Here is a 21,145-nt window from a genome sequence, read left to right as displayed (position 1 = left end):
CTCATGGGGTGTTCTCTCTATGCAGTGATTAGTAAGTAACAAAAGTGGTCCAAGAAAACACAACCGGTGACAGGGCCATGGGCACCCAAGGCTCACTGTTGCCCGTGGGGAGCAAAGACTAGCCCGTCTGGTCCAATCCCACAGAAGAGCTACTCTAACACAAATTGCTGAAGGAGCTAATGCTGGCTATGATAGACAGAACATACAGTGTTACTTGCTACGTATGGAGCTGCGTACCTACAGACCAATGAGAGTGCCTATGCTGACCGCTGTTCACTGCCGAAAGCACCTACAATGGACACATGAGCACCAGAAATGGACTATGGAGCAATGGAAGGAGGTAGCCTGGTTTGATGAATCACGTTTTCTTTTATGTCGTGTGGAAGGCCGAGTGCATGTGCGTAATTTACCTACAGATGAGATGGCACCAGGATTCACTATGAGAGTTAGGCAAGATGGCAGAGGCAGTCTGATGCTCTGGGCAATGTTTAGCGGCAAAACCTTGGGTCCTGGCATTTATGTGGATGGGACTCTGACATGTTGCATAAACATTGTTGCACACCAAGTACACCCCTTCATGACAACGGTATTCCCTAATGGCAGTGGCCTATTTCATACAGAAAATAAGCAACACCACACTGTAAAAATGGTTGTTCAGGAATGGTTTGAGAAACATGACAGAGTTCACAGTATTGACTTTGCCTCCAAATTCTCCAGATTTCAATCCGATCGAGCAATTGTGGGATGTGCTAGAAAAACAAGTCCAGAACATGGAGGCCCCCACCTCCCAACTTACAGGACTTAAAGGATCTGCTGCTAACTTCTTGGCACCAGAAACCACAGAACACCTTCAGAGGTCTTGTAAAGTCCATGCTTCGAGGGGTCAGAGCTGTTTTGGCGGCACAAAGGAGACCTACACAATATTAGGCAGGTGGTTTTAATGCTGTGGGTGATCGTTGTATGTTTCTATCAGACATATGCAAGAGATACATTCCATTTAAAAATGTCCTTGGTCAAGATCTGCCATGATGCTTCGTATAGATATTAATCTTAATTCTGAACAGGCTGTTACTGCAATTACAATAGTTGAGACAAAGCGAGAATTTAAAAATGTACTATTATGTTTTTTTTATTCCAGCATGTTGTGGTTAAAGTGGATTGTTAGCTGACTAGTTCCTCTTTCCCCTTCACTTTGTTCAGGTGAGATGGAAGCACTCATTACCAGGGTACATGTTTCTATCGAAAATACCCAGTTGTTTGCTGGGTCCAAGTTGGTTTATGTTTTTTTGTTTCTCTGCAATTTAATGTATATATTTCTCTTTCAATTGTTCTTCTTTCCAATACTTCATTGCTGGTGCAATATATAACTGGGGCCTTTCCACCAACACAAATCGATAAAGACCTACTATGCTTGTCAAACTTTAAACCCAACACTTTCCCATCATTACCTTTTAGCATCTTAAACGCAATTCCACATACCCACAATGGCATGCAAAATAGAGCTGATAGCACATACCAGACAGAGAGAACAAAATATTCTACAATAATATTACCCTCCTCTGTCAGCAGCTCAACAACCACTATACAATGACTATTAGGGAATTGAGATTTTATACCACAAAGTTAAAGGCCTCAACTCCTTAAACAACATTATGTTCCTACAGGAAACATTCTAAACAAAATCATGCACCAAAATATTGAGAACACAGATATGCAATAAATGCTATGCCCCACAAAAAAAAAGAAAAAGAAAATGTTGAGTCATACACAAGTGCATCAATAAGTAACCACTACATATCCGATAGACAAGTTAATTTCCATATGATATGTTTGGAAATAGATGGTATAATGGTAATCCCGCTCATAATCTACAGCGAAAATTAAACATTCAACCTCTTTTGCATATATACAACCTAAATTGTTTCATATAATCCTTAACAAATGGCAATATCAGTTGACTGTCATCCTTGGGGGGTTTCAAAACGATACTAGACTGTTTTTTGTAGATCACGCTCAATGAACGCGTGCTCCCTCCCTAATGATAAAGCATTTAATTACTTTCTCACCGACCAAACTCATCAACGGACGCTACACCCTAAAGAACATAACTATAAATTTTATTCCCCACACGTGTTACTTACTCCCGAATTGAATATTTTCATTTTCCAAATTAGTAGATCTAAACACAGCTAACTATACTTTGCACACTAGACTTCAGACCAGGAGGAGACAAGTCACTTATCTAGGTCTTATGTATAAGATGTATGTATACATACACTACATGGGTCCCAATAACCCTATCATTCCCTTTGGAAACCAGATCTTAATCAAAAGATGATCAATAGTCAACATCCTCCTGTATTACATACATGGTGAAATTGTCCCTACCTCACACCTTTATGGAAAGAAGTGTTCCATCCTCTAAATACATTAGATGCGATATCCATTTCAATGTGTGGATGCTTTATTTTACCACCACCCACCTCCCTAAAGAATCCAACAGATTAATACCCTAAATTTGCAGAGTCATGAGAGGCTACAGCGATACTAGACAGAAAGGCTTTCTTACACTTCCAGAGTAAGTAACATGGTTACCAGGGGCAGGCTGGGCAGCATGTGCCTCCCAGACCAGTCCCATAATCTGATACCTTGGGCAGGGTCACTGAACCATCTGCATTTTTTTTCCCTTCAAATTGTTCCCAATAGGCTGCCGAGTTGTGTCTTGCCCCCAGGGCTAATATTTGCCAGCCCTCCCCTGATGGTTACTATGGAAATACTAACAGCAACAGTATAGGATGCTCTGCCTACCTTACACACAAAATGCAAAGCACTATTTATATCTAAGGTTGTGTGCCCCGTCCAGCGGGGTTCTGACACCTCAAATCACTTTCTTTTATTATCTAGATTAAGTATCACTGCATGTTTGTCTATATTATGAAATCTGAAATATAGCTTTAATCTCATGCTCACAATGAACAGGCCAGTGTGACACATGTCACCACCAACCCCCCATACTACAACCTGCCACCTCCTCCCTCCATATCACAACCTGCCACCTCCCCCCTCCATATCACAACCTGCCACCTCTAACCCCATACTACAACCTGCCACCTCCCCCCTCCATATCACAACATGTCACCTCTAACCCCATACCACCACCTGCCACCTCTAACCCCATACCACCACCTGCCACCTCTAACCCCATACCACCACCTCTAACCCCATACCACCACCTGCCACCTCTAACCCCTCATACCACCACCTGCCACCTCTATACAACCCCCTACTCCTACACACGGTGCAGGTTACTTTCATTATCCATGTGCCCTCCTACCCCCACACTGAGCTCTCCTGTATGAGTCCTCATCCCGGCTCTCACCATCTCCGGCGGCGGATTAGACTCCGGTTTGGAGTTGCCCCCACTCGGCACCGGGCTGGCCCTCCCCTCCGGTGTTCTCCTCTGGTTGTCCCTCTTGGTCGACTTGTGCCGGCTCCATAGATAGACAGCTCCGGCTCCCAGGAGCAGCGGGGCCCCTACGGCCAGGGCCAGCTTCCAGTGGGGGATCCCGGGCCCGCCTTGCGGCTCCACGGGCTTGGAGGCGGCCATGTTTAATCCGTCCCTGCAGCTGCGGACACGGGGTGAGACAGGGAGGCGAAATGTCGGAAACGCGGTGCACCCTGGGAGCCGGCAGGTCGGGGACTGCTTCCGGAACCGTAGACACTGAGGCGCGAGCGCCCCCTGCTGGAGGCTTGTAGGTACTGCTGTTACTAAGAACTTTCTTTCGAGTAACTGAAAGTGACTTAGTTGTGTTAACAATTATTATTATGACTGCAGCAGTAGTCCCAGCGGTAAGTATCAGGAGTACCATTTACCTGCCAACATAAGACATTTTATGCTTCTGCTATTGCTGCTTAATTTCCAATATTAATAACAGTCTGAATCCCATTATCAATGTTTAAGCTGCAGTAACATCTGCAACAGTATTATTAAGTCTCCAGCAAAAATTGATTATGTCCTGCTAACCTCAAAGAATCCAACACCCCAACCCCACTGAAAGTTTTGTTGGGAATGTGTTGCATCAGGTAACACCCATTAACTGAAGTTTTTTTTAAAAAAATTGGTATAGGTTATTACAATCATAAAAAAGTAAAAGTACACTGTGAAATGGCTTCCTGGGACAGTGAACTGTTTACCTTCTACAAAAGAGCCCATTTATTGTTTTATAGTTTTAGGACACGTCCACGGATTTCAGTGCCAATTAACTTTATAGAAATTAATGAAATTGCGGCAAAATTTATTACGTATCAATTATCACTGATCTGCAAAGTTTCAGTGACACAAGAAGTCTGATTAATGAAGGCACGCAAAACAAATGTATTGTGCGGTTTTTTTTTTCTACAACCACATAAATCGGCATTTGCACATCCATATTCAACTACAAGCAGTGTCGGACTGGGGCATGAAGGGCCCACCGGGGAATGCAACACTAGGGGCCCACCAAAGGGGGTGTGGTCAGCCATCATAGAGGCGGAACCAGACACTAGAGGGGGAGTGGTCAGTCCACGAAAGACAGCTAGCACCTTAGTGTAGTGAAACTACAAGCCCCAGCATGCTTTGCCAATATATAGCAGCTTATTGCTGTAAGGATATGCTGGGACTTGTAGTTTCACAACACCTGGAGTACCACAAGTTAGCCAAGCCTGCACTAGACTCAGAACATTTGACAGACTGTCCTACCTGTTGTTGTCACTATTACCACCTGTGGCTGCTGGTTTCTTTAGTTGCGGCTTGTCTGGATCCAGGAATGTTGAGGGCCCTATTTGGAAAAAATAATGGGTACATTTAGAAATGCCAACCATCCCTGGCATTAAATCAACAGCACCCACATTCAATTATAGACCCAAACCACCTCAGCATTAAAGGTCCCATCACCCCCTCCCTATAGTGTTCTCTGTGCAGCCCCCCCTCACTAGAGTTTAGTATAGTCAGCCCCCCAATAGTTTAGTATTGATAGGCAGCTCCCCTATGCCACATAGTAGTGCCCCCAAAACAATGCTATGCCACATGGTAGTGCCCAAAATGTTATGCCACGCAAGTGTCCCCGATTCATATTATGCCTGCAATAGTCCTCTCAATTCACACACATTATATATATATATATATATATATATATATATATATATATATATATATATATATTGAGAACAGATGTAATGAGAGACCCCATACACTTTTTACGATGAGCGCTACCTTAGTACTTTCTGGTAAAAATAAAAAGAAGGTGAAGAGGGTGATGCTGCCACTATTCCCAGGGGGTAGAGTATCCTGACAGTACTCCAAAAAATGAAAATTTACAGGGTTTTATGGGATGGGCGCAAATCAGGGGGGAAGTGGGACACACAAGGATACAAACATACGCACCTATTTGGACTGTAATGTGTATCTAATACTGGGTGTGTGTAATGATCAACAAAGCTAAATTAATATCAAAACCAATACTAATAACATTATAATCCAGTTTTATCAAGATAAAAAACTGTAATACATAAATGATTTTTTAGCACAAACAATATAAACAACTGGTTAAAGTATACTTACCCAAAAGTTGATTGATGCAGCTTCTCTGATCTTCTCCCTTCAGCGGAGCGGGAACATCAGCTGACAGGGTGAGTGGGCGGGTCACATGATCGCAGCTGCGATCGCATGTGAAAGGTGAAAGATGACTGGCTGTCAGTGACAGCCAGTCATCCGCAGCAGCGGGGACGCCGGAGAGGAATGCGAGCACCCTGGTGTGAACAACGGGCCTCCAGGTAAGCTCCGCCCACATCTAAAAGGGGGTGTGGCCGTAAGGTAGCCGGGCCTACCGCTAATTTTACCGGTAGTCCTGTGGGCCAGTCCGACGCTGACTACAAGTCAACAATCTTTTGTTGAATATGTGTCTAGGTACGCTCTTCTCTGACAGAAACAATACTCTGCATGATACGGGGAAAATAGCAAATTCCTAAATTGGAGAGACATCAATCAATGATTGGTAATTACAGTTGGAAAATAAGCAGGGCCAGACAATTTGGTACCCGGTGAACTGAGTCATGTTGGGAGGCATTTGCAGATAAAAGTGAAATTCATTGAAAATGTACAGTTTTGATGCCTTGGGTTAAAGTATTAAGTAACAGTTCAATTTTGTTGTGGTGACCTTAGGGATTAGTGATTCCTTTAATCACCTGTATTTTCAGTGAAAACCAGTCACTCTGTAGTGAACACGAGATCAAAACAGGTTAAGCATACTGCACAGTAGACCTTTGCCTAAGGGTATTAGAGGTTGAGCAGCCTATATTTCCCCACGTAACACAGACAATGGGGTAAATGTATGAACCTCCGGATTCTTCATCTCCGGCGAGTTCAGCGTCTTCAGCGCTTAAATTTAAAGCGGCGCTGCCTTGTAAAGGGAAGTTTCCCTTTACAAGGCAGCGCCGCTTTAAATTTAAGCGATGAAGACGCTGAACTCGCCGGAGATGAAGAATCCGGAGGTTCATACATTTACCCCTATATGTTAATTTTTTTTTCTTTCTCTTTCTTTTAAAGATTTGGGTTAAAATGTGGTGGGAAAATGTTAAGATAAGGTGTTAATTTCTACGCGGGTTGGGAAATGGAAAGTTGGCTCCCTAAGCATCCCACTTCTGACACCACTTGTGACACAGGCACCCTTCTGGTGATGCACACATGACAACTTCTTGCTTGTACTTTGCTTATATTGTCAGGATGCCAAAGTAGCTTATAACACACAATTACACAGAATTTCTTGTGACACTAATGCTAAATTAACAGAGACCAACTACCTAGTCACCGGCAAAATTGTTCGGTATCGGTCACACTGTATAACGAACAACTCAAGCTTAAGCACTTTACACTTTTCCCACGCTGGACAGGTGACACACCCACATGGTCTTTATAGAGGAGTTCTCTTCAGGTGCTCTGCTTGATTAGACTCACTGCAGACACACTCTGTCAACTGCTGTTAGCTGTGGAAAAACATACCTCTAGACCACTTAAAATAGATAAGTATAATCACACTCTATAGCGGCGGTTCCCAAACTGTGCTCCCAGGGGAGCCGCGGCGCTGTCACTGAGGTACCAGCCAATCCGTCGGGCGCTGGGTCCCAGCAGCCTCCTCTCTCCCGCAGCTTGTTACTGACGTCGATATTCAGTGACAGCTGCGGGAGAGAGAAGGCTGCTGGGTCCCGGCGCCCGGCGGATTGGTAAGTTTATGTGTTCTTTTTTTTTTTTTTTATGGCTGGCGCCTGGCGCGGGGCAGAATGAGAGGGATCGCGACAGCGGGGCAGAGGATGGGGACAGAGAGCAGAGGATGGTGACAGCGGGGCAGAGGATGGGGACAGAGAGCAGAGGATGGGGACAGAGAGCAGAGGATGGGGACAGCAGAGCAGAGGATGGGGACAGAGAGCAGAGGATGGGGACAGCAGAGCAGAGGAGGGGGACACAGCGTGAGAGAGGACAGTGGAGGGGAACACAGCGTGAGAGGGGGCAGTGGAGGGGGACACAGCGTGAGAGAGGGCAGTGGAGGGGAACACAGAGTGAGAGAGGACAGTGGAGGGGGACACAGCGTGAGAGGGGGCAGTGGAAGGGGACACAGCGTGAGAGAGGGCAGTGGAGGGGGACACAGCGTGAGAGGGGCAGTGGAGGGGGACACAGCATGAGAGAGGGCAGTGGAGGGGGACACAGCGTGAGAGAGGGCAGTGGAGGGGGACACAGCGTGAGAGAGGACAGTGGAGGGGGACACAGCGTGACAGAGGGCAGTGGAGGGGGACACAGCGTGAGAGAGGGCAGTGGAGGGGGACACAGCGTGAGAGAGGGCAGTGGAGGGGGACACAGCGTGAGAGAGGGCAGTGGAGTGGGACACAACGTGAGAGGGGGCAGTGGAGCGGGACACAGCATGAGAGAGGGCAGTGGAGGGGGACACAGCGTGAGAGAGCGCAGAGGAGGAGGACAGCGTGAGAGGGACAGTGGAGGGGGACACAGAGTGAGAGGGACAGTGGAGGGGGACACAGCGTGTGAGAGGGCAGAGGAGGGGACAGTGTGTGAGAGGGCAGAGGAGGAGGACAGCGTGTGAGAGGGCAGAGGAGGAGGACAGCGTGTGAGAGGGCAGAGGAGGAGGACAGCGTGTGAGAGGGCAGAGGAGGGGACAGCGTGTGAGAGGGCAGAGGAGGGGACAGCGTGTGAGAGGGCAGAGGAGGGGACATTGTGAGAGAGGGCAGAGGAGGGGGACATTGTGAGAGAGGGCAGAGGAGGGGGACATTGTGAGAGAGGGCAGAGGAGGGGGACAGCGTGACAGAGCAGAGGAGGGGGGACAGAGGGCAGAGGGGGCAGTGTGTCTGGATGCAGAGGGGGCAGTGTGTCTGGATGCAGAGGGGGCAGAGTGCCTGAGGGCAGAGTGTCTAGATGCAGAGGGGGCATTTTTGCTTACAACTAAATAAGTCTTTCTGTCCTGACCTAAATACTTATTACAATTTTTTGACCCAACTACTTCTAAAACAGGACTGCTCAATAATTATTTTGGAGGGGTGCCTTGAAAAAATTTGGAGACTCTAAGGGTGCCGCGAACTGCAAAAGTTTTGGAACCACTGCTCTATAGTATTATTTTGTCAGACATATGTCATCCACTGATGTTGGTCGATAAGGCCTGGTTTGCAGTCGTCTTTCCAATTCATCCCAAAGGTGTTCAATGCGGTTGAGGTCAGGGCTTTGTGCAGACCAGTTAAGTTTTTCCATACTAAATTTGGGAAACCATTTTTTTAAATGGACTACGCTTTGTTGCACTTACATCTTTTTCAATTTAAGATACTTCTCAGAAGATATAGCAATAGTTGCTCCCTTTCAATTATGGAGTTTAAAGAAGGGAAACAAAGTCCTGTTTGGGGATTTAAGGCCCATTACTCCCATAAGGTGAAAAGCTCACCTCCTTGTCCTTATGCTCCCCTGGCTTCCTGAGTCACTGATAATAATTCAATGCAGGAATAAGCATAGGGCGACATGAGTCAAATGCAGTCACTGGGCATCATTTACAAAGCACTCACAACCTCTTAGTGCCTCAGTTTTTGCAGGTGTGCTTAGATTACCTCTAAAGAGCACGGGTTTACTGAGTAAGATGGTGTTCGTGGGGGAGCAAACTTTTGCTTTGGCCAGTTGAGGAGTAGGTATGTTCCTTGCTAAATACACCAGTGCACCTAGTTTTGTGGAGTAGTGCAAAGATTACATTTTCGAAGCACCCAGCTGTTTCCACTCAACAACAGGACTTGATTTTTGCATTAGTCCTAAGCTGGTGGTAATCAGGTCTTGTCCCCTTGTGTGTATATTGTACCAACCTGCACTTTGGTGGAGAAGTCTAGGAACACTTTGCCAAATATCTAAAAATTAATTCAGACACAAAAAGTTGAACATACAATAAAAAAATCCAATGTTGGTTCACATTGGATTAATAGCTTAAGCCTGAATTGAGATTCAAGCTAGCAGTATTTTAGGAGAAAAACAAAAAGTGCAAAAAGTTTTGTATCATCATCATCATCGTTTATTTATTTAGCGTCAACATATTCAGTAGCGCTTTACAATTGGGGACAAACAAGGTAAACTAATAAACAAACTGGGTAAAACAGACAAAGAGGTGAGAAGGCCCTGCTCGCAAACGTACAATCTATGGGACAATGGGAGTTTGATACATGAGGTTAAGTCTACATTTTGCATTTCGGTCCAGCTAGATATAATGAAAGGGTTGGTTATAAAGCTATAGGAAGTTGGACTTTGATGCCATGTTTACACTTTCAGTTAGCGGTACGCACCTTGAAGTGCAGTGGGTGGACCATTTAGGTGTACTGGTGCACAATCAGGACATTTTGCTGTGTGCAACCAGTTAGATTTGCAAATTAAGTGCACTGTCTTATCAGAGTTGTGACTCACATGGTGAGTGGAGTAAGGGCAGGAGAGTGAGAATTCTCCCTCTCTTGACCCTACTCTATTCACCATGTGTGCTGTCCTAGTATATAATACAGGGATGCAGGAAGAAGCACATGGGGCTGATCATCCTACATCTTTGTGCACTCAATTATTGCATAGTGAGAATAGAGGTCAGATTGATTGAGGTGGACGGTTAGGAGTCAGAAGGTGAGGTAAGAACCTTGTCTCTGCCACTCATAGGATTGTGCCCCCTGACATTTAAGGCATAGGAGAAAATATTGTGAAGAGTGAAAGGTTAAATAATGTAGTCAATGCAGGCGCAGTGTGGTAGAGTGTGTAACGTGTAGGTCAGAAGGGATTGTAATAAGTGGAGACCTTGTGAGACATGAGGAAAAAAGGAGTTAAGCAACTTAATTCTCAGTTACAGGGCTGAAAGAACAGAGGATGGAGTTGCAGGTTTGTGCGGGGTGAAGATATATGTGGGAAATCTGGTGCGTACCAATGTCAATCATGATTGTGTCAGTGGCTTAATAAGTAGAGCACAATGCCTTGGGCACTAAGTGCTGCTGTTAAGGCGGGTGGAATTGACTTAAGCAGGGAGTCAAAAGTCGAAAACTGGCATTGAGGATATGTGTAAAGTTCTGGTAATTTTAAGTTTAGTTTGTGGATTCCAGTTGCAGAAGAGAAAACACAAGTCCTCTGGTAACAGAGAGTCTACAGAAACCGTATGCCCAATTGCCAAGTCCGATGGGAAGCCATGTGTCACAAATAGTTTGGTAGTTTGATTCCCACAAAGGTGTCAGGTGGTGTAAACTTGTGATTTTGGGAGTGAATTAATCACGCTATTTTGGAAAATACACTTCGGACCCATCCAAGAGTCTCTTTTGGTGCAAAATAGACACTTGGATAGACAGGTAAATTCTGAGGAGAATCCTGCAATAAGTTCTGGATGACCGGCCCTGACAATATTAGTGAGGAGACAGGAGCTTCTTTAGCCAAGTTGACTTGAGGTAAACTCATAAGGTTGGAATTTATAGTTGAGGAAATAATTTTTAAACCAGATTTCCTATTTGCCTTTTGTGTTATAATAGAAGTGTGCCAACGTTGTAGCTGGATTGCGAGTGGACAACACAGTTTGTCAGGAGCAACCTTAATCAGAGCAAATGAGTGCGCTTTTGCACTTGGAGGCCACTTGGTAAGGGCAGACAATGTTAGAGGTAAAGGTAGAAGGAATAAGAAGAGAGACAGAGAGGAGATCATAATTTCCTCTATTAGGGATCTCTGTGTAGGAAGGAGGTAGGGATAAAGCAGAGATGTTGAAGTAAGTAGGCTATGATCAGGGAGTGGGACGATTGAGTCAGATAGGTTAGTGATGCTCCCAGGACTTGAAAAAATGAAATCAAGGGTATGTTTAGCGTTTAGTAGGGTTGGCAGGGCTTTGTCAGAGTGCAAATAAGGTGGTAAGGGTGAGACACTGGTGTCACCTAACCTGCACCAGAGATGTATACTACAGTGCCGCACCCATAAGGTTGGAATTTAAGGGGTGTGGTCACAAAACTGCACCCATAAGTGCAGTTTTGTGACCACACCCCTCAGCCTCTCGTTTTGCACCAGTCAGCTGGGATCAGATCATTCTGACTCCTCCCTTACCTTCTCATTGGCCGTATGACAGCCCATGACAAGACATTAAATCCATCCTCTGTCAGTGCAGGAAGGGAGGAAGCTTCTCTCCTCCTGACTCCTGCTCCATACATGTATTCATATGGACTAGATATATTTTTAATTAATTTGTTATATCTCATGTGTTGTTATAGGGATTATAAATAGATTATATGGATTCTATAATATTTCAGAATGTAAAACCGATAAATCCCCTATATTAGTTTTGGTCTATATATGTGAATCCACTATCCATTCATAATTGGCTTAGCACATTAGATCAGGGGAACTGCTTCCCTACTAATATATCATCTCCAATAGGTTACCAACACAAATATATGAGCACCAAAATACATTCTATTATCTTAGCTATCATTGCAAAGAATCCATCCTGATTGGAAACAATATATAAATCCATACAAAGTATGACCAGTTTAAGCAATTGCTAACAACCCAGAAATATTAATTTTAATTTTGAATTGAGCACTTAATAAACTATGCAATTAAATAACCATCAAAATGAATTTATCAAAACAGAAGGAGTGTAGATCGAAGTACGGCTTGTTTATGTGATTGCGTAGTAGATAGCCCAGTGTTAGGTATTCTGGAACGAGAGAGAAACCAAGGACACTATTTTGAAATTGGGAGCCAATCAGATTTGACTTCCACACTGACTGAACATTAGTGATTATCTTATACTTGATATGTGATTGGTTAGTGTTCTATTTTTAAATTCCCTGAACTTGAATGGAAATGTAATCCTTTGAAAAAGCTTGCCGTAGCGATACGCACATCAAGAAGCACATGCTGTGAATAAGAATGTCTCCCAGTTAGAATAGGTCTTATGCGGCATTGAAACAAGTTATAATAAAATTTAATTTATCAGCATAGAATGCAATAATCAATGTAGTGTAGTAATCAGCGTGTCTGAACTCTAGAGGGGATGATCAATAAGAACATTGGTGTAATATGATTGTCAGAGGGGCGAATATTGATAATAATAAAGAGAACAGCCACAGGCTAAACTAATGAGTAAAATGAGAGCAATCAATTATCCAGCAGTCTGTCCAATAGCAATAATGAGTTAACTGGCAATCCACTATGTCAGGGTTGTTTGATAGCAACAATAATATTGTGTATTCCAAGCAACAACACTGCAATTAAGTAACTAACGTTGATGCAAGAGATTTAGTAGTGAAATAAGAGCTTATACAACAATATACATGATACAATTGGAGGACAATGTTGCAGTTTACATATCAAGTGACTGATGGTAGTTACCTAACTGAGCAACTGTAATTGAATGGATATAAGAATATATTGTGCTGATGTTAGGAGCTAAGGATATTAGGGACTTCCATAGCAAGTTACTCTGATACTAGTTAAGTAACTGTAGCTGCAGTTAAATTGGTTCAAGGACACTGGGCTATGGATGACAAACATACTACTAATATATGTGAAAAATTCTGAATTTTACTTCATGCTATGAATATGATGAATGATTACAATACAAACAAACAAGCGAGAAAAATAATGAGACTGCAACTGCGAATTATACTTGTGTTTCAATAAGAATGAGAAATATTTGAAAAATTAACAACCCTATTTAAAGCGTATGTAATCGATCAATCTTCAGTCAGTATTCAGTATTCAATTTGTCACTGTGAATGAGACACTACACTAATTTTTAGAATGAAGAGTTATTTTATTTTTTCATAAGAATTTAATTAATCATATAACATACCACAGTGCCCCCAATATTATGCCACACAGTAGTGCCCCCAAACAATATTATGCCACACAGTAGTGTCCCAATATAATGCCACACAATTGTGCCCCCAAACAATATTATGCCACACAGTAGTGCCCCCAATGTTATGCCACACAGTAGTGCCCCCAATATTATGCCACACAGTATTGCCCCAGGCACTACTGTGTGGCACTACTGTGTGGCATAATATTGTTTGGGGGCACTACTATGTGGCATAGGGAGACTGGCTTTACTAAACTATAGGTGGGCTGCCTTTCTATACTAAACTATAGGGTGGGGGGCTGCCTATGCTAAACTATAGTGAGGGGGGCTGCCTATGCTAATCTATAGTGAGGGGGGCTGCCTATGCTAAACTATAGTGAGGGGGGGCTGCCTATGCTAATCTATAGTGAGGGGGGCTGCCTATGCTAAACTATAGTGAGGGGGGCTGCCTATGCTAATCTATAGTAAGGGGGGCTGCCTATGCTAAACTATAGTGAGGGGGGGCTGCCAATGCTAATCTATAGTAAGGGGGGCTGCCTATGCTAAACTATAGTGAGGGGGGCTGACTATGCTAATCTATAGTGAGGGGGGCTGCCTATGCTAAACTATAGTGAGGGGGGGCTGCCTATGCTAATCTATAGTGAGGGGGGCTGCCTATGCTAAACTATAGTGAGAAAGGCTGCACAGAGAACACTATAGGGAGGGGGTGATGGGACCTTTAATTTAATGCTGAGGTGGTTTTGGTTTATAATTGAATGTGGGGCTGAGTGTGGGGAGGAGGGCTATCTATTAAATGTGAATATTAATTATTTAATGCTGGGAATGGTCGTGGGAAATGGATGTATTAAACGTACATGCTATTAATTTACTGCTTGGGCTGTTTGGAAGGAGGGTAATAGGTTAATGTTGGGGCTGGAGGAAGGCCTAAGTATTAATTGTGGGTCCTATTAATTTAATGCCGAGGCTGGTTGGAATTTTCTAAATGTACCCATTATTTTTTCCAAATAGGGCCCTCAACATTCCAGGATCCAGACAAGCCGCAACTAAAGAAACCAGCAGCCACAGGTGGTAAAAGTGACAAGAACAGGCAGGACAGTTTGTCAAATCTTCTGAGTCTAGTGTAGGCTTGGCTAAACTGTGGCACTCCAGGTGTTGTGAAACTACAAGTCCCAGCATACCCTTCCAGCATTAAGCTGCTATATATTGGCAAAGCATGCTGGGTCTTGCCCCAGTGACATCTGCTGCTCATCCTGCCCCTGTGGCATCAGCTGCTCCTCCTGCCCCTGTAGCATCTGCTGTTCGGGTGACCCAGAGGCAGCTTAGCTCCAGCAGCACAGGGAATGTGGCCAGGGGGCAAGCGAGGCCGTTTATTTTCTTATGTGTATCTGTGTGACACTATTTGTGTCTGTTTGTTCCACTCAATACACATTCTTGAAAAAGGAAATGGTTTCCTTGGTTATTTTTCATTTATTGTAAGCAAAGGGCCATCTTAACAACATTATGGGCCCCCGGGCAAAGCAGTGCACCGGGGCCCCTAGATATAGATATATACAGTGCTTTTTTTGTAAAAAAAAAGGTGGTGGAACTCACATCTTGTTAATATTTTAGGAAAATGTCTATTAATGTCTAAACATACCTTTATAACGCCGTTAGTGTTCATCCTGTGCCAGTGCCCCTAATAATTTTTATGTCCCCCGTTAGTGTTCATCCTGTGCCAGTGCCCCTAATAATTTTTATGTCCCCCGTTAGTGTTCATCCTGTGCCAGTGCCCCTAATCATTTTTATGTCCCCCGTTAGTGGTTATCCTGTGCCAGTGCCCCTAATAATTTTTATGTCCCCCTTCAGTGTTCATCCTGTGCCAGTGCCCCTACTAAATTTTTGGTCCCCCTTGAGTTTTTATGCTGTGCCCCACTAATTTTTATACCCCCCCCCTTCCCCCCACCCTCATGCTGGCCTTTTTAATTATTTCTTTCACCATTTATTTTATTGTCCACTTTCTTTTAAACGGCGCCCCATTTTTCCTTTAACTTATCTCTATTGCATCCTTTCTCCTCTTCACTTCTTTTCACTTTTCTTTTCTGGCGTGGCACTCCTCTTCTTAGGTTGAATATGCTCCTCAGCTCACACCTCCGTGAATGAAAGGCGGGCGCGACATGCATGATGACGTCGCGCCCGACAGTCATAGCAAATAGAGAAGGGAGGAGGGCGCAGCCGCGCCGGAGAGATGTAATTTTTTTTTGTTTTGTTTTTTATTGTTAAAGGCCGGCTGAGAAGCCGCCGCTAATCAAAAAAAAAAAGGTCCCGGAACGCCGTTCCCAGCGTTCTATGGGAAAAAAAGCACTGGATATATAGATGTATACAGATACAGATATAGATATAGATATATAGAGATTGATAGATGTACTTGCTCAGTGACCCTTGTAGGTTTTTTTTGCAGGTTTTTTTCTTTTGCAGGATTATTTATTCTCATTAAGAGCCGTGCTTATGGGGCCCCCTTGCCTGTGGGGCCCCCGGGCAGCTGCCCATCGTGCCCAATGGAAAAGATGGCCCTGTGTAAGCATTACATTTTAAGGCAATCCATATTGTACTTTACATATAAAGTATGATGAAATCACATATGCCTTAAAGGCTGAATAATCTTGTGAATCTGGAGTACTAGGAACAACGTCATCCTCCTCCAGCAACCTCAGCTTCTTCCACCCATGGATAGCAATATTGTGAAAATATTCCCATATGCATTGTAGATTTTGGGGCCCCATTTGGAATCTACACATTATAAACAATACATACTTCCAGATAACAAAGCTTGGTCTCTACAAATATTTTTTTTTCATTTAGGGTTTTGAAAAAAAAAAAAGCATGAAATGTAATGTTTAACACTTTAAACATTTTAAAACAAAACCTCATTGACCCCATGAATACATATGTCTGAACATTTGGAATAAAGCAAGATGAGAGTTCATTGGGTGTATTTTCTAAGTCTCACATTGAACGACAGCTTAAAAACAGTTCAATACAACAATTTAAAGCATTCTCGCATGCTAACGTATGCCATGCTTCCGATATAAAATAAAATACTTTTGTTGCTAATGAGAGGCACATGTGAGTCTCTTTTCAGTAAGCAGTCGACAGTTTGTTTTATTTTGTTTTTTATTTTGAATTGAAATGACACAATGGCATCCAGCTGTCATGAAGTTATAATGTTATTTGATGAGATGAGTGGTGTCAGGTGTGCAGGTGAATTGACAATCGTCCCATTAGGTTTGTGAGAGTGATTGCTGAGCTTAGTCGTCACTATCATCCTTCACTTACACTTGATCTGGAGACGGTGCAAATCTTACATCTGAAAAGGAGCGTATATCAGCCTATGCCTGAGCCAGGGGCGGATCTAGAGAATATTTGTACCCGGGGCGATTTAGGCCCCGCCCCCTTTCTGACATCTGAGGCTGCCCGCGGCTGCACACTATGTGCAGGTCCGTTCAGCAGTGACAGGCAGGGACAGTGTGCTCCCCGGATGCTCTGATTGTGTTTAAAACACAATCAGAGCAGCCGGGCAGCACACTGTCCCTGCCTGTCACTGCAAACGGACCTGCACATAGTGTGCAGCCGCCGGCAGCAAACCCCTGCTAGGGGGGGTGATCGCCCCGATCGCCCCCCCCCCCCCCTGGATCCGCCACTGGCCTGAGCTTGAATCACTCCTGACTGATTGCGAATGCCTTTACTGTACTTTGGTTACTGTCATCCGCTCCTTTCCTCCCCTGTTCCGCCCTTCAGGTCCAGGGGCGCACGCAGGGGGGGTTTCTGGGTCTCCAATAAAAAAGTGCCCTACATAGCGGCACTGTACTATACAGCAGCCGTGGTGCTGTCAAAGAAGCGTCCGCGGCGGTGCTGTATTGTATTGCAGCAGCTCTCTCGCTTTTTTTTTTTTTTTGTGGTGGAGGGGAAACTCCCCCCTTAAAAATTCTCCGTGCGCCCCTGAGGTCATAGGCGTAGTAAGTGTCCTGTGTGTTAGAAGATGAATTGCATACACTTACAGCACGTAGCAGGATTTGCGTTTTGTTAAATAATCAGGCCCTATATTCGTAAGACTGAAAGTGATTTTAAATTATTTTTTGTCCATTTCACACATATCACTAATAACACTCTTTTCACTGTTTTAATATTTCATTATGATTGAGGACTAGATGGGTGGGAGATATATAATACATAATTGTAATATATAATATAATAAAATGTTGTTTTTATTAAATCAGAATAACCCCAGAGTGCCCCCAAAGGTTCCTAGACGACCCCCAGACTTCCAGCCATTGAGATCAAGTTTCCATGTCAGCACTTCTACACTTTGTAGTGTCGCCATTGTCCAGGTGGAGCCTTTTCTTCAATACGAAAGAGTTCAAATCGACTTAAGTCCATTATTAGATATCAGGACGGCACTAATAGAACAAAAGCTTTAAGAAAAGTGCTTTATTTGTAGAATACAGTATTTTATCATGCAGTAGTGTTTAAATAATATTCTTTTAATTCTCAAAATTAAATAATATATATGAATTTAAGAAAAAACAACACTATATATAATATGGTACAGTTGTAGCAAAGTTTAGATTCAGTGGCATGTGATGCGTTAAATGTCAAATTAAAGTTTTCCATATTTTCAGATCTTGTATATATTGCTGTTCTATATGTGTATTTGTTTGTTATTTTATATTTTATTTCAACTTTTTTTTTTTTATTTGAAAGCCCAAATCAGGATAAACCAGCTAACCCATGCTCAGCATGACAGAGACTGGCCAGTCAAAGTGGTAAGTTAACCATTACACCACACACGCATCTATTTATTTATTAACATTTATTTATATTGAACCAGCATATTCCACAGCCTTTATAATTGGAAACAAAAACAGTAATAATACAATACTGGGTAATAACAGACAGAGAGGTCAGAGGGCTGCAAGCTTACAGTCTATAGGAGAATAGGAGTTAAATATATATATGAGGTTAAGTACCGCGTACTGCATATTCCTTCAACCAGATAATAATGGGAGAAGTGCTTAGTGGGCTATATGATCCAGTCACACAGCAATGTTGGTTTGGGGGTCAGAGATTTGTTTGAGAATAGAAATAGAATAAATGTAAGTTTAAGTAAACTTGAAGTGAGATTAAAAGGATGGTTCAGAAAGTTAAAATTGGTGAGGAAACAAGATTAGCTCTTCTCATAGACTTTGCTAGAGATACCATTGTCTTTATTATTATATTGCAGGTGTGTATAAATAGTGACAAGGACCTGCTAATAGAAGATTCTTCTTGCCCTGGCTGTGTGCTCTGAAGACTTCTACAGATCATCGATGGAGGCGGAGATGGAGTTTCGGTAGCAGTCCAGCAAATATGAAAAAATTAGAGGTGCATGGAAACAGCATATCTATTTCCTTCAACTAAAGTACATTTTAAACCCTTTATTTTGCACATCTCATGGATTCTGTGATAATGTTCGGAAAAGCAACACCTAAGACATGTTACACTCACCATAGTGAGAGGAAAATCTGAGCTCTGTAATCTGTCTACAGCTAGTCTGCAGATCGGCAAAATGTTATGTTTGTTCCCGGGGGTGGGGAAAACACTGGAAGGTTTTACAATTCAGTGCATGTTGCTTTCAAATTCAAGGGTTAAAGTCCAGATTTAATACTACATTGTTCATGTCCTGTGTTTCGTGTTTCCTTGTGTTTTACTCATGTGTAACTCGTAATGACTTGGCTTTCTTACTTGCAGGTGAGCTACAGTAAAGTGAGGGACGATTTTATAGAGATATGATAGATTTATATGCCAGGTATAGATTCTGTCTTATCAGCACCAGCGGCACCTATTCACGGACAGGTGTTGATGTACAGCCTGGGGGACCCCATGAGACAGGGGGGCCGGAGCACTTTCCCGCTGGTCTCCCGTTAATCCGTCTCTGGCTACAATAAATAATGAGGATGGGAGTCACACACAGACATGATCTGTGAGTGTTTCCTTGTACAGTCATTGTTAGGAGAACTGTAAAACAAAATAATTACAAGGGGAGCAAAATAGGACAATGTCTTTTCAGTAGCTTTTAGACACATTTATTAATTACTTCTGGCGTCAGTTCCATCACAGTCAGTGACAGGTGACTTCTGATGTCAGCCATTATTAGGAAAACGACCCTACCGATTATTATGAATATGAGAAGTACTACAGCCTTTTGCCAATATAGAGCCTCAGAAACCTTTAGTTACTTAAATTATCTTTTTATTATGCATATCCTGTATATTAAAACTTGACAGATAAACAAAAAGAACATCAGTTGTGGAGATGTAGTTGCAGATAAACAGTGTCCAGATTACCTATTATTGCTGCATGACCTTAACCACTATAAGGGCCTGATTCATTAAGGATCTTAAATGAAGAGGTATCTTATTTCAGTCTCCTGGACAAAACCATGTTACAATGCCAGGGGTGCAAACTAGTGTTCTGTTTTGCACATGAGTTAAATACTGACTGTTTTTTCATGTAGCACACACATATCAACTTTAAATTTCAGTGTAGAAATAAGCTATCAAGTATTTGTGTGCTACATGAAAAAACAGTCAGTATTTAACTCATGTGCAAAACAGAATACTAATTTGCACCCCTTGCATTGTAACATGGTTTTGTCCAGGAGACTGAAATAAGAAGTTACTTAAGTTAAGATCCTTAATGAATCAGGCCCTAGGTCTGTAAAGCAGATTGGGCATTGAGGTGAGGAGTGCATGTCTGACGTATTTGTAAAATGTAAATAAAACATAATGTAATCTACACTTGTGCTACACACTCAGTTAGCTATACTTACCTACTTCCATCAGTATTACAACCTCAGCTTGGTTTGTGGGGTATTTTAAGAATTACTTGTGATATTACTCAAGCGTTTGTAATATATTTGCAAAATGTATGCCATTGCTTCAGTTTTAAATCATGCCTTTCACCCACACACAATAAATGCAGCCATTTTGTGAGCTGAAATAATGGCCTCTTTGCGCATTAGACTGGTGCGTGTTTTTTTGCACCTACGTATTTTATCTTGGGTCACTCAGCCCTTCTATGCTTTGTTTTCTTGCACAAAGTGGGCAGCGAATGTGCTAAGTTCCTGTCACACGAGTAGAGATAAGCACTGTAATTGCTGCTGGCTCTGTTGGCAGTAGCTATCACTGCTTATGTGGCAGTAACGTAATGCTTTTGCTGCTATTTATATGCAGTTAATAAGAATTTAGAAGCACCGAGTTATCTATGTAAAAATATCCATCTCCCCCAGTGTCACTGATTCCTGGTCTATTCTCATCAATATTCTCATATTCTCTATTCTCATCATAGTGAAGTAGCCACCAAAATGGCTGCTTTACTATGTGTAGGAGAAATGAAGTTATGTATGGGCTCAGTGAATAGTCAAATATTTTGATAGAGACACCTGTATTAAAGCTATGTCTGATATTATTCCATACATTTTAGGCTAGATTTACTAAACTGCGGGTTTGAAACAGTGGAGATGTTGCCTATAGCAACCAATCAAATTCTAGTTGTCATTTATTTAGTGCATTCTACAAATTGACAGCTAGAATCTGATTGGTTGCTATAGGCAACATCTTCACTTCTTCAAACACGCAGTTTAGTAAATATATCCCTGTGTGTTTTTTTGTGTATGATTTGAGTTGCTTAATTAGCATTGCTTAATAGTACGTGCTATGACCATGTGTAATCCTATTGAATTTAAGGCTAAGCAG

The 21,145-nt window shown here is 42.8% G+C and overlaps 1 protein-coding gene and 1 long non-coding RNA gene across 3 annotated transcripts in view; one reads left to right on the top strand and one right to left on the bottom strand.

Moving 5' to 3' along the window:
• Positions 1-3,683, bottom strand: part of TOMM70 (translocase of outer mitochondrial membrane 70) — a 35,655-nt gene extending 31,972 nt beyond the window's left edge. The window contains exon 1 of the mRNA XM_075197001.1: positions 3,380-3,683. Coding sequence (XP_075053102.1) covers positions 3,380-3,607 — 228 coding nt within the window. The 5' untranslated portion in view covers positions 3,608-3,683. The remainder of the gene's footprint in view (positions 1-3,379) is intronic.
• Positions 3,470-19,810, top strand: LOC142139415 (uncharacterized). 2 transcript variants are annotated; one of them, XR_012688200.1, is made up of 3 exons: positions 3,470-3,849; positions 18,114-18,175; positions 18,634-19,810. It is a non-coding gene; the product is annotated as an uncharacterized LOC142139415 (long non-coding RNA). The 2 variants fall into 2 exon arrangements; XR_012688199.1 differs by lacking the exon at positions 3,470-3,849 and adding an exon at positions 15,842-15,929.
• Positions 19,811-21,145: the final 1,335 nt, after the last annotated feature.

The sequence above is a fragment of the Mixophyes fleayi genome, chromosome 2 (genome assembly GCF_038048845.1).
Source record: "Mixophyes fleayi isolate aMixFle1 chromosome 2, aMixFle1.hap1, whole genome shotgun sequence".
Lineage (NCBI taxonomy): Eukaryota > Metazoa > Chordata > Amphibia > Anura > Limnodynastidae > Mixophyes > Mixophyes fleayi.
The sequence above is the reverse complement of the archived record's forward strand: the minus strand, read 5'-3'. Positions and strand labels throughout refer to the sequence as shown.